Source organism: Pristiophorus japonicus, chromosome 22, assembly GCF_044704955.1.
Source record: "Pristiophorus japonicus isolate sPriJap1 chromosome 22, sPriJap1.hap1, whole genome shotgun sequence".
Taxonomy (NCBI): domain Eukaryota; kingdom Metazoa; phylum Chordata; class Chondrichthyes; family Pristiophoridae; genus Pristiophorus; species Pristiophorus japonicus.
Window position 1 is genome coordinate 662,227 of NC_091998.1, and position 14,070 is coordinate 676,296.

At 49.6% G+C, this 14,070-nt stretch overlaps 1 protein-coding gene across 1 annotated transcript in view; it reads right to left on the minus strand.

Annotated features, from left to right (window-relative positions):
- Nucleotides 1-13,497, minus strand: part of LOC139235155 (pro-neuregulin-3, membrane-bound isoform-like) — a 666,662-nt gene extending 653,165 nt beyond the window's left edge. The window contains exon 1 of the mRNA XM_070866375.1: nt 12,834-13,497. Within this exon, the coding sequence (XP_070722476.1) occupies nt 12,834-13,497 (664 nt within the window). The remainder of the gene's footprint in view (nt 1-12,833) is intronic.
- Nucleotides 13,498-14,070: the final 573 nt, after the last annotated feature.

Here is a 14,070-nt window from a genome sequence, read left to right on the forward strand (position 1 = left end):
GTTTACATATAACCCCCTGTGCTAAATGCCCCGTGTCCTAACTCGCACCGAGTCCCGTTCACCCATCACCCCGTGCTCAATGCCCGTGTCCTAACTCGCACCAAGTCCCATTCACCCATCACCCTGTGCTCACTGCCCGTGTCCTAACTCACACCGAGTCCCGCTCACCCATTACCCTCTGTGCTCGCTGACCCCGTGTCCTAACTCGCACCGAGTCCCATTCACCCATCGCCCTCTGCTCACTGCCCCATGTCCTAACTCGCGCCGAGTCCCGTTCATCCATCACTCTGTGCTCACTGCCCCATGTCCTAACTCGCATCGAGTCCCGCTCACCCATCACCACTGTGCTCACTGCCCGTGTCCTAACCCGCACCGAGTCCCGCTCATACATCACCCACTGTGCTCGCTGACCCCGTGTCCTAACTCGCAGCGAGTCCCGTTCACCCATCACCCGCTGTGCTCACTGCCCCGTGTCCTAACTCGCACCAAGTCCCATTCACCCATCACCTCCTGTGCCCCGTGTCCTAACTCGCACCAAGTCCCGTTCACCCATCACCCCCGTGCTCACTGCCCGTGTCCTAACTCGCACCGAGTCCCGCTCACCCATCACCCCCTGTGCTCACTGACCCAGTGTCCTAACTCGCACCGAGTCCCACTCACCCATCACCCCCTATGCTCACTGCCCCGTGTCCTCAAACCAAGTCCCATTCACCCATCGCCCTGTGCTCACTACGCTGTGTCCTAACTAACACCAAGTCCCGTTCATCCATCACCTCCTGTGCCCAGTGTCCTAACTCGGACCCAGTCCCGCTCACCCATCACCCACTGTGCTCGCTGACCCCGTGTCCTAACTCGCACCGAGTCCCGTTCACCCATCACCCTGTGCTCAGTACCCCGTGTGCGAACTCACACCAAGTCCCGTTCACCCATCACCCCCTGTGCTCACTGCCCGTGTCCTAACTCGCACCCAGTCCCGCTCACCCGTCACCCCCTGTGCTCGCTGACCCTGTGTCCTAACTCGCAGCGACTCCCGTTCACCCATCACCCCCTGTGCTCGCTGCCCCGTGTCCTAACTCACACCGAGTCCCGTTCACCCATCACCCCCTGTGCTCACTGCCCGTGTCCTAACTCGCACCCAGTCCCGTTCACCCATGACTCTGTGCTCACTGCCCCGTGTCCTAACTCACACCCAGTCCCACTCACCCATCACACCCTGTGCTCACTGCCCCGTGTCCTAACTCAGATCGAGTCCCGCTCACCCATCACCCCCTGTGCTCACTGCTCTGTGTCATAACTCACACCAAGTCCCGCTCACCCATCACCTTCTGTGCTCACTGACCCGTGTTCTAACTCACACCAAGTCCCACACACCCATCACCTTCTGTGCTCACTACCCAGTGTCCTAACTCACACCAAGTCCCGTTCACCCATCACCCTGTGCTCATTACCCCATGTCCTCACTCACATCCAGTCCCGCTCACCCATCACCCCCTGTGCCACCTGTCCTAACTCAAACCGAGTCCCGTTCACCCATCACTCCCTGTGCTCGTTGCCCCGTGTCCTAACTCGCACCAAGACCCGTTCACCCATCACCACTGTGCTCACTGCCCGTGTCTTAACTCACACCGAGTCCCGCTCACCCATCACCCCCTGTGCCCCATGTCCTAACTCGCACCGAGTCCTGCTCATGCATCACCCACTGTACTCGCTGACCCCGTGTCCTAACTCACATCGAGTCCCGGTCACCCATCACCCCCTGTGCTCACTGCCCGTGTCATAACTCACACCAAGTCCCGCTCACCCATCACCCCCTGTGCTCACTACTCCGTGTCCTAAGTCATACCAAGTCCTGTTCACCCATCACCCCCTGTGCTCACTGCCCAGTGTTCTAACTCACACCAAGTCCTGTTCACCCATCACCCCCTGTGCTCACTACCCCGTGTCCTCACTCACATCCAGTCCCGCACACCCATCACCCCCTGTGCTCAGTACTTCGTGTCCTAAGTCATACCAAGTCCCGTTCACCCATCTCCCATGCTCACTGCCCCGTGTCCAAACTCGCATCGAGTCCCGCTCACCCATCACTACTGTGCTCAATGCCCGTGTCCTAACTCGCACCGAGTCCCACTCACCCATCACCCCCTGTGCCCCATGTCCTAACTCGCACCGAGTCCCACTCACCCATCACCACTGTGCTCACTGCCCGTGTCCTAACTCACACCGAGTCCCACTCACCCATCACCCACTGTGCCCCATGTCCTAACTCACACCGAGTCCCACTCATACGTCACCCACTGTGCTCGCTGACCCCGTGTCCTAACTCACATCGAGTCCCGTTCACCCATCACCACTGTGCTCACTGCCCGTGTCCTAACTCACACCGAGTCCCGCTCACCCATCACCCCCTGTGCTCACTGCCCGTGTCCTAACTCACACCCAGTCCCGCTCACCCATCACCCCCTGTGCCACCTGTCCTAACTCACACCAAGTCCCGCACACCCATCACCCGCTGTGCTCACTGCCCCGTGTCCTAACTCGCACCAAGTCCCATTCACCCATCACCCCCTGTGCTCACTGCCCGTGTCGTAACTCGCATCGAGTCCCGCTCACCCATCACCCCCTGTGCTCACGACCCCATGTCCTAACTCACACCGAGTCCTGTTCACCCATCACCCGCTGTGCTCACTGACTCCGTGTCCTAACTCGCACCGCGTCCCGTTCACCCTTCACCCACTGTGCCCCATGTCCTAACTCGCACCAAGTCCCGTTCACCCATCACCCCCTGTGCTCACTGACCCCGTGTCCTAATACGCACCAAGTCCCGCTCACCCATCACCCCCTGTGCTCACTCACCCCGTGTCCTAACTCGCACTGAGTCCCACTCACCCATCACCCCCTGTGCCCCGTGTCCTAACTCACACCCAGTCCCACTCACCCATCACCCCCTGTGCCCCATGTCCTAACTCGCACCAAATCCCGTTCACCCATCACCCCCTGTGCTCACGACCGCATGTTCTAACTCGCACCGAGTCTCGTTCACCCATCACCCACCTGTGCTCACTGCCCGTGTCCTAACTCACACCAAGTCCCGTTCACCCATCACCCACTGTGCTCGCTGCACCGTGTCCTAACTCACGCCGAGTCCCGTTCACCCTTCACCCACCTGTGCTCACTGCCCGTGTCCTAACTCGCACCGAGTCCCGTTCACCCATCACCCACTGTGCTCACTGCCCCTTGTCCTAACTCGCACCCAGTCCCGCTCACCCATCACCCCCTGTGCTCGCTGACCCCGTGTCCTAACTCGCACCGAGTCCCGTTCACCCATCGCCCTGTGCTCACTGCCCCGTGTCCTAACTCACACCGAGTCCCACTCACCCATCACCCCCTGTGCCCCATGTCCTAACCCGCAGCGAGTCCTGTTCACCCATCACCCCCTGTGCCCCGTGTCCTAACTCGCACCAAGTCCCGTTCACCCATCACCCCCTGTGCTCACTGCCCCGTGTCCTAACTCACACCAAGTCCCGTTCACCCATCACCCCCTGTGCCCCGTGTCCTAACTCGCACCAAGTCCCGTTCACCCATCACCCCCTGTGCTCACTGCCCGTGTCCTAACTCGCACCAAATCCCGTTCACCCATCACCCCCTGTGCTCACGACCGCATGTTCTAACTCGCACCGAGTCTCGTTCACCCATCACCCACCTGTGCTCACTGCCCATGTCCTAACTCACACCAAGTCCCGTTCACCCATCACCCACTGTGCTCGCTGCCCCGTGTCCTAACTCACGGCGAGTCCCGTTCACCCTTCACCCACCTGTGCTCACTGCCCGTGTCCTAACTCACACCGAGTCCCGTTCACCCATCGCCCTGTGCTCACTACCCTGTGACCTAACTCGTACCGAGTCCTGCTCGCCCATCACCCCCTGTGCTCACTGACCCCGTGTCCTAACTCATACCAAGTCCCATTCACCCATCACCCACTGTGCTCACTGCCCTGTGTCCTCAAACCAAGTCCCGTTCACCCATCGCCCTGTGCTCACTACGCCATGTCCTAACTCACACCAAGTCCCGTTCATCCATCAGCCCCTGTGCCCAGTGTCCTAACTCGCACCCAGTCCCGCTCACCCATCACCCACTGTGCTCGCTGACCCAGTGTCCTAACTTACACCAAGTCTCGTTCGCCCATCGCCCCCTGTGCTCACTGCCCGTGTCCTAACTCACACCAAGTCCCGCTCACCCATCACCCCCTGTGATCACTGCCCCGTGTTCTAACTCGCATCGAATCCCGCTCACCCATCACCCCTGTGCTCTCTGCCCGTGTCCTAACTCACATCGAGTCCCGCTCACCCATCACCCTCTGTGCTCGTTGACCTACATTGTCCCACAGTCCAGCAACGCCTCAATTTTAACATTTTCAATCTTGTTTTCAAATCCCTCCATGGCCTCCCCTCTCATTATCTCTGTAATCCTCCATCTCTTCAAGCCTTCACGATCTGTGAGCTCCTCCAATTCTGACCAATTTTAATCCCTCCAGCAATGGCAGCCGTGTCTTCAGCTGCCTGTGTCCCACGCTCTGGAATTCCCTCCCTAAATCTCTCCACCTCTCTTGTCTTCCTTTAAGGTGCTCCTTAAAACCTACCGCAGTCATCTATTTTTGTGACTACGTAAAGGTGCTATATAAATGCAAGTTGTGGTTGTTGGATAGAATCAGTCGCGATATACACAGGTGTAGAATCAGTCGCAATATACACGGGGATAGATAGAATCAGTCGCAATATACACAGGGGTAGAATCAGTCGCAATATACACAAGGGTAGATAGAATCAGTCGCGATATACACAGGGGTAGATAGAATCAGTCGCGATATACACAGGGGTAGATAGAATCAGTCGCAATATATACAAGGGTAGATAGAATCAGTCGCAATATACACAAGGGTAGATAGAATCAGTCGCGATATACACAGGGGTAGATAGAATCAGTCGCAATATACACAGGGGTAGATAGAATCAGTCGCGATATGCACAGAGGTAGATAGAATCAGTCGCGATATACACGGGTAAAATCAGACCCCATATAGACAGGTATATCTGTAGTATCATTCTTGATATACCCTGGGATAGAATCAAGCTCATTATATACAGGGATGAAATAAAACTCAACAGACACCGAGATAGAATCAGCTTCCATATACAGACCAATATTGTGTCTTGATATTAGTGGATAGAAAAAGTTTCAGTTTACACAGAATCCTCTTATACAATATTGCCAAAAAGGGTTATAGTCCTGAGGATTGGGAGGGTTTTAAAAATCAGCAAAGGATGACCAAGAAATTGATTAAAAGGGAGAAAACAGAATATGAGAGTAAACTAGCAAGAAATATGAAAACAGATCATAAGGGCTTTCAAAAATAAGAGATTTGCAAAAGTAAACATGGGGCCCTTAGAGACTGAGACAGGAGAAATTATAATGGGGAATAAGGAAATGGCAGAGATGTTAAACAAATATTTTGGCCATGAAATTCGGCGTTAGTCAATTTTGCTGAAAAAATGGAGGCCAGCTCACTTCCACCCACTTCTGGCACAGAACATAGGGGCTGCCATTCATTAGCAGTGCCTGCACTCATGTCCCACATGTAACTATGCAGCTCATTATGTCAATCGGTGTGCAACCAATGATTTAATGTACAACTCTGAGTTTGGATATCACCGTTCTGGATACCACCCTCTCCAAACCAAGCACAGATAAGAACATAAGAAATAGGAGCAGGAGTAGGCCATTCGGCCCCTCGAGCCTGCTCCGCCATTTAATACGATCATGGTTGATCCGATCATGGACTCAGCTCCACTTCCCTGCCCGCTTCCCATAACTCCTTATCCCCTTATCGTTTGGAAACTGTCTATTTCTGTCTTAAATGTATTCAATGTCCCAGCTTCCACAACTCTCTGAAGCAGCGAATTTCACAGATTCAACGAGACCTGGGTATAGAAACATAGAAACATAGAAAATAGGTGCAAGAGTAGGCCATTCGGCCCTTCGAGCCTGCACCGCCATTCAATGAGTTCATGGCTGAACATGCAACTTCAGTACCCCATTCCTGCTTTCTCGCCATACCCCTTGATTCCACCTAGTAGTCATGGTACATCAGTCATTAAAGGTTGGCATGCAGGTACAGCAGGCGGTGAAGAAGGCAAATGGTATGTTGGCCTTCATAGCTAGGGGATTTGAATATCGGAGCAGGGAGGTCTTACTGCAGTTGTACAGGGCCTTGGTGAGGCCTCACCTGGAATGTTGTGTTCCGTTTTGGTCTCCTAATCTGAGGAAGGACATTCTTGCTATTGAGGGAGTGCAGCGAAGGTTCACCAGACTGATTCCTGGGATGGCAGGACTGACATATGAGGAGAGACTGGGTCGACTATTCCTGTATTCACTGGAGTTTAGAAGGATGAGAGGGGATCTCATAGAAACATATAAAATTCTGACGGGACTGGAAAGGTTAGCTGCAGGAAGAATGTTCCCGATGTTGGGGAAGTCCAGAACCAGGGGACATAGTCTAAGGATAAGGGGTAAGCCATTTAGGACTGAGATGAGGAGAAACTTCTTCACTCAGAGAGTTGTTCACCTGTGGAATTCCCTGCCGCAGAGAGTTGTTGATGCCAGTTCATTGGATATATTCAAGAGAGAGTTAGATATGGCCCTCATGCCTAAAGGGATCAAGGGGTATGGAGGGAAAGCAGGAAAGGGGTACTGAGGTGAATGATCAGCCATGATCTTATTGAATGGCAGTGCAGGCTCGAAGGGCTGAATGGCCTACTCCTGCACCTATTTTCTATGTTTCTATGTTTACAAACCTCAGAAGAAATTCCTCCTCATCTCAGTTTTAAATGGGCAGCCCGTTATTCTAATATCATGCCCTCTAGTTCCAGTCTCCCCCATCAGTGGAAACATCCTCTCTGCATCCACCTTGTCAAGCCCCCTCATAATCTTATATGTTTCGATAAGATCACCTCTCATTCTTCTGAATTCCAATGAGTAGAAGCCCAACCTACTCAACCTTTCCTCATAAGTCAACCCCATCATCTTCGGAATCAACCGAGTGAACCTTCTCTGAACTGCCTCCAAAGCAAGAATATCAAGTGCATGCAGCAGTACTACAGACATGCAGCCAGCATTTGTTACAGCGACACACAACTCTTTCAGGTAAGTTTTGATTTTAGCTTTTGGACTTTTTGTTATATATTATTAGAATAGTGGCTTGGTGCAATACATTTAAAAAGTTGTCACAGTGTGCAAGGAATGCTGCTGGCCACTTACTGGATGTTAAAGGAAGGCCTGTGAGAAGACCACTTGTTCCTAGTCCTGGAGGCACATGGAGCTCACAGAGGGAAGTGCTCACAGAGGGAAGTGGAAGGAGCAAAATTGGAAAAATTAGAAAAGGAGGAAGCAGATGGAAGGATACAGCGCAGTTAGCCCCTTTGTGGACGGGATATCTGGGATCGAATCATCTGCCTGCGGTCCCAGTGACCACAACCCCAATTCCCCTTTCAACATTAGTCCCACACCTTCCCTTCCCTGTTACTGACCATCACAGCGTCCTCTCGGCCACAATGCTGAAATACAAGCCCCCACAAAGCAAATTTTCCAATCCAACTTTATACATATATGCATCCAATATTACATCAAAAAATCAACTAATCAGCCATTTACATTTCCTTAGTGAGTGCCTTGTGTGAGCCTTTGCCCATTTTCCTGATGTCATACAGTGCTACCCCAGGGGCTGCAGCATGGCTGGTGGAAGGCTGCTGACTTTCAGTGGGGGACAAGGCAGGTGGCTTGCTGGATAACCTCGAGGAGCTGGTGGCTGGGAGTGAAATCAAGTGACGTGTTTATTCTTCTTCACTCTCTTCTCCCTCTCCCACCCATTGGCTGGACAGGCTGGATTTCTTGGGGATGTGAAATGAAGGCGGCACAAGGGTGGGGTTGTGGTGAGGGGAGGGCGGTAAGGCAAGAGCACCATGTGCAGCTTGCACATCGGAAGAGATTGTGGGATGAGGGGGAAGTGGGATGTGAGCAGGATAACGTATGATACCACCAGCATCTTGTCTCCTTTCAGCCCCGCCACTGGCCAGGGGCTCAGCCCTGCCCTGCCCAGCCCAGAATGGCCTGCACCGTCTCCTCCAAGGGGGTGAGGCCAGGCCAGGAATGTGAGATGTGCCTCGTGTTTGGGAAAGATTGTTGGTAGTGAGTGATGGGAACTGGTCGTGCATTGAGCAATGTATTAGGCTCGTGATGCAGGTAGAGCAAGTGATCAGGAAGGCCAATGGAATCTTGGCCTTTATTGCAAAGGGGATGGAGTATAAAAGCAGGGGAGTCTTGCTACAGCTATACAGGGTATTGGTGAGGCCACACCTGGAACACTGCGTGCAGTTTTGGTTTCCATATTTACAAAAGGATATACTTGCTTTGGAGGCAGTTCAGAGAAGGTTCACTCGGTTGATTCTGGAGATGAGGGGGTTGACTTATGAGGAAAGATTGAGGAGGTTGGGTCTCTACTCATTGGAATTCAGAAAAATGAGAGGTGATCTTATCGAAATGTATAAGATTATGAGGGGGCTTGATAAGGTGGATGCAGAGAGGATGTTTCCACTGATGAGCGAGACTAGAACTAGAGGGCATAATTAGAATAAGGGGCCGCCCATTTTAAACTGAGATGAGGAGAAATTTCTTCTTTGAGTTATAAATCTGTGGAATTTGCTGCCTCAGAGAGCTGTGGAAGTTGGGACAGTGAATAAATTTAAGACAGAGATAGACAGTTTCTTAAACGATAAGGGGATAAGGGGTTATGGGGAGCAGGCAGGGAAGTGGACCTGAGTCCATGATCAGATCAGCCATGATCTTATTAAATGGCGGAGCAGGCTAGAGGGGCCGTATGGCCTACTCCTGCTCCTATTTCTTGTGTTATGTTCTTATGTGCAGTTGGTAGGAGACGGCTTTTGAAGATGCATTCACTGACCTTGATCACTCATCTGAGGTCATGAAACTTCTTTGGGCAATGGAGCCAATTCCTGGGGACGACAATGCTGGCAGTGACAGCCTCAGTTATTTCATCCCACATCATTCTATCTGGAGGTCCTCCTGCCCCCTATGGGTACAGGACTGCTCTGCCAGTCTTCGATGAGTATGTTTAAGACTGAGATCAATAGATTTTTGGGCACTAAGGGAATCAAGGGATTTGGGAATGGGCAGGAAAGTGGAGTTGATGTAGAAGTTCAGCCATGATCTTAATGAATGATATGTGGCAGGCTTGAGGGGCCGTATGGCTTACTCCTGCTCCTATTCCTCAAGTTTTTATGGGACAGAACCAGTCTCAATATACACAGCAATAGGTTCGGAAGATCAGAACATAGAATCAGAATGGGTCAAGATTAGAAATAGTATGGGGCAGGAAACACTGGTGGGAGTAGTTTATAGGCCCCCTAACAGTATCTATATTGTTGGACAGAGTACTAATCAAGACATAATGTGAGTTTGTAACAAAGGTAATGCAATAATCATATCAGGCTTTAATCTTCATATCAACTGGACAAATCAAATTGGCAAAGGTATTCTGGAGGACCAGATCATGGAATGCATTCACAACAGTTTCACAGAACAATATGTTGTGGAACCAAACTGGTAACAGGCTAGGTTAGATCTTGTATTGTGTAATGATACAAGGTTAATTTATAATCTCATAGTAAATGATCCTCTGGGGAAGAATGATCATAATATGACAGAATTTCACATTGAGTTTGAGAGTGACATACTTAAATTCAAAAATAGAGTCTTAAACTTAACCAAAGCCAATTACATGTATGAGGGGCGAGTTGACTAAGGTAGATTGGGAAATCAGATTAAAAGGCATGATAGTAGATAAGCAGTAGCAAATATTTAAAGAAATATTCCAAAATGCTCAACTAATATACATTCTATTGAAAATCGCCACAGGAAAAGTGCTAACTGAAGAAGTTCAAGATAGTATTCGATGAAAAGAAGCTTACAATGTTGCAAAGAACAGTAGTAAGCCTAAGGATTGGGAAAGCTTTAGAAACCAGCAAAGAATGAGCAAAAACTTGATAAAAAAGAGAGAAAATAGAATGAGAGTAAATTATCAAGAAAAATAAAAACAGATTGCAAGAGCTTCTACAAGGATGTCAAAGGGAGAGAAGCAAAAGTAAACATTGGTCCCTTAGAGGCTGAGACAGGTGAAATTATAATGGGAATAAGAAAATGGCAGAGACTTTAAACAAATGTTGTATATCTGTCTTCACACAAAAAACATAGCAAAAATAATGGAGAACCAAGGGGCTAACGAGAGTGAGGAACTTAAAATAATTATGATGAGTAGAGAAAAAGTACTTAAAAAACTAATGGGACTAAAAGCTGACAAATCCCCTGGACCTGACAGCCTAAAAAGAGGTGGCTGCAAAGAAAGTGGATGCATTGGTTTTGATTTTCCAAAATTCCCTGGATTCTAGAACAGTCCCAGCAGATTGGAAAATAGCAAATGTAACCCCGTTATTCAAGAAAGGAGGGAGAGAGAACTATAGGCCAGTTAGCCTGACATCAATCGTTGGGAAAATGCTGGAATCCATTAAGAAAATGGTAACAGGGCACTTAGAAAATCATAATATAATTAGGCAGTCAACATGGTTTTATGAAAGGGACATGAGTGTTTTTTGGGGATGTAACGGTTATGTATTTAACCCTTTGTAACCTGCATCACACCTGACCACCAGAAGGCCTACCTGTTGGAGTCCCAAGGGATTCCAGCATCCCTTGGAAGCACAGTATATAAGCAGGCCACCCACAAGGTACCTGCACTCTGGAATCTTAATAAAGGAGCTAAGGTCACACTTGTTCATTACACACAGTACTCAGTCTGACCATTTATTATGAGTGCAACAGAATACCACCATGGTAGATAAACCAGAAGATGTAGTATTTTTGAATTTCCAAAAGACATTCGATAAGGTGCCATATATAAGGTTGTTATGTAAGATACGGGCTCATGGGGTTGGGGGTAATATATTAGCATCGATAGAGAATTGGCTAACAGACAGAAAACAGAGAGTCAGGATGAATGGGTCATTTTCAAGTTGGCAAACTGTAACTGATGGGGTGCCGCAGGGATCAGTGCTGGGGCCTCAGCTATTTGCAATTTATATTAATGACTTGGATGAAGGAATTGAGTGTAATGTATCCAACTTTTCTGATGAAACAAAGCTGGGTGGGAAGGTAAGCTGTGAGGAGAACATAAAGGGACAGAGACAGGTTAAGTGATTGGACAACAAGGTGACAGACGGAGTATAATGTGGGGAAATGTGAGGTTATTCATTTTGGTAGGAAGAATAGAAAAACAGAATATTTTTTAAATGGAGAGAAATTATTAAATGTTGGTGTGCAGTGAGATTTAAATGTTCTCAGAGGAAACAGAGAATTAGCAGTAGGTACAGCAAGCAATTAGGAAGGCAAATGGTACGTTGGCCTTTATTGCCAGGGGGTTGAAGTACAGTATAAGAGTAAGGAAGTCGGGCTACAATTGTACAGGGCTTTCAGCAAACCACACCTGGAGTACTGTGCACAGTTTTTGGTCTCCTTTTCTGAGGAAGGATATACTGGCCTTGGAGGTTCACCAGACTGATTCCTGGGATGAGAGGGCTGTCTTATTAGGAGAAATTGAGTAGAATGGGCCGATATTCTTTTAAACTCGAGAGTGAGAGGTGATCTCATTGAAACATATAAAGATTCTAATGGGGCTTGACAGGGTAGATGCTGAGAGGATGTTTCCCCCGGGCTGGAGTGTCTAGAACCAGGGGGCACAGTCTGAGGATAAGGGGCTGACCATTTAAGGCTGAGATGAGGAGGAATTTCTTTACTCAGAGGGTTGTGAATCTTTGGAATTCTCTACCCCAAAGGGAGGCTGAATCGTTGAGTATATTCAAGGCCGAGATAGATTTTGAGACTTGAGGAGAATCAAGGGATATGGGGATTGGGCGGGAAAGTGGGGTTGAGTCGAAGATCAGCCGTGATCTGATTGGATGATGGAGCAGGCTCGAGGGGCCGAATGGCCCACTCCTGCTCGTGTTTATGTTCTTATTAAGTTCAGTCTTGATATGGACACAGATAGAATCAGTCTCAATATACACAAGTATAACATTAGTCTCAATGTACACAGGCATAGATAGAATCAGTCTCGACCCAAAACGTTAGCTCTGCTTCCTCTCCACAGATGCTGCCTGACCTGCTGAGATTTCCAGCATTTTCTGCTTTTATTCCATGTACATGGCAATAGAAGCAGCCTCCAAACACCCAGAGGCGGTATCTGCCTCCAAATTCACAGGGATAGAATTACCCTTAGTACAGACAGGCATGGGATCAGTTTCCACATACACTGGGAAATAAACCAGAAACCATACATAGCCGTAATACAGAGAGAAAGATCTCTGATATATATACACACACATAAACCACAGGCACCCGTTCTAATTGGAAAACAGCAGAAAGTGAAGAGAATAAAATTATATTATTTGGTGTCACTAGAAAGTAGACCATCAGCATTCATTTATCTAAAAGCTGAAATGTTCACTATAGTTTCAGCTTGCGGTTTGTGATTGTTTAATATTGCTGTTCGAAAACTGAAGCCCTCTGCAAGTGATGGTGGCAAGTGTTCATTCTCTGATTCACTGAAGAATGCAGACTCACACTCACAAACACACTCACTCACACTCACACACAAACAGCTTGCAGCTCTCGCACCCCAACATTTACAGAGTAATGAAACTGCTTTACTTACGGAATTTGGGTGCGATGACAGAATGGATGTCGGTGGTAGATTCCCCCGATTTTGAGAGTGTCCAGGATGGCGTGGAGTCATGGAGGAAGAATTTGCTTGAAGAGGTAGAAAAGGGCATTGCCTGCCAGGTTGGCACATGTGAGACAGTGGGGGTGAGCCGGAAAGGTAATGTTCCCGGTGCTGTGGGGGTGCGGGGGCCGGCTGGGGTGGTGTTGAGGGGTGGGGGGCTGCGATGGTCAGTGGTTGTCCCCTGGGTAGTACTCCTGGGGGTGATGGACACTGTACCCCGGGTGCTGAAGGAGGGATGTGTACCAGTGTAGACGGTCGTGGCTTCTGCATGCTTGGGGAAGGAGCTTGGTTTGGAGAGGAAGATGGGGTCCTGCCCAATGCGGTTGGATTCCAGGTTATCCGCTGGCACATATTCCTTGACCGAACCCACAACAATCCACCTGAGCAGCATGAGGCTGAGGCCCAGCCCAATGAAGCCGATGAGGAGAGGGACGACACACAGCCAGGTCTGTTGGCGAGGCCACACAATGCAGCCACTGCAGTGTACTTCCCTGGATGCTGGCGAGCTCTCCTCCTCCACCGGATTTGCACCTTCCGATTCTCCAGAAACAACAGGAAAAACAGGTGGAGCTGAAGAGATACCTCCCTCACTCATCCTGTACACAATGCCAAACCCTCAAGTCTACAGACAGACATCAGGAAGACATAGCCGAGCGGTCACAGAATCCGAAAAACAGGCAGCGCAAATACATTGAGAAGAAAATAGCCTTTTCTGTCAGCAGCAGGGTCAGTTGGTCATCGAATATTCCTCTGGCCAGGAGAAAGCCTGGGCCAGCTGCTGAGTCAGCTCCACCACCATACACATCCTTCCCCTGACTCCACTCACAGATTCTCCGGGGCCACGGCACACCTTCTACCATTGACACAAAGCATCTTGAAAGCTGGACAGATCTCGGGCATTGCAGTGCACACACACACACAAGCCGCTCTGCTTTTACACTGGAAGCGACAAGCATCCGACTGCTGGCCGTCAGGAGCAGCAGAGCAGCATAATGCACCTGTTAATCTCCAGTCTCTATCCAACCCTTGGCCAGCACTTAAGGACACAAGCCAATCGGCTTGCTGGGAGGGAGTGCTGTCTGCTGCAGCAGTACTGCCTGACAATGCATGCTGAAAACTAGCAATACCCCACAACAACAAAAAATCACATCTCCACAAAGGATTGCTC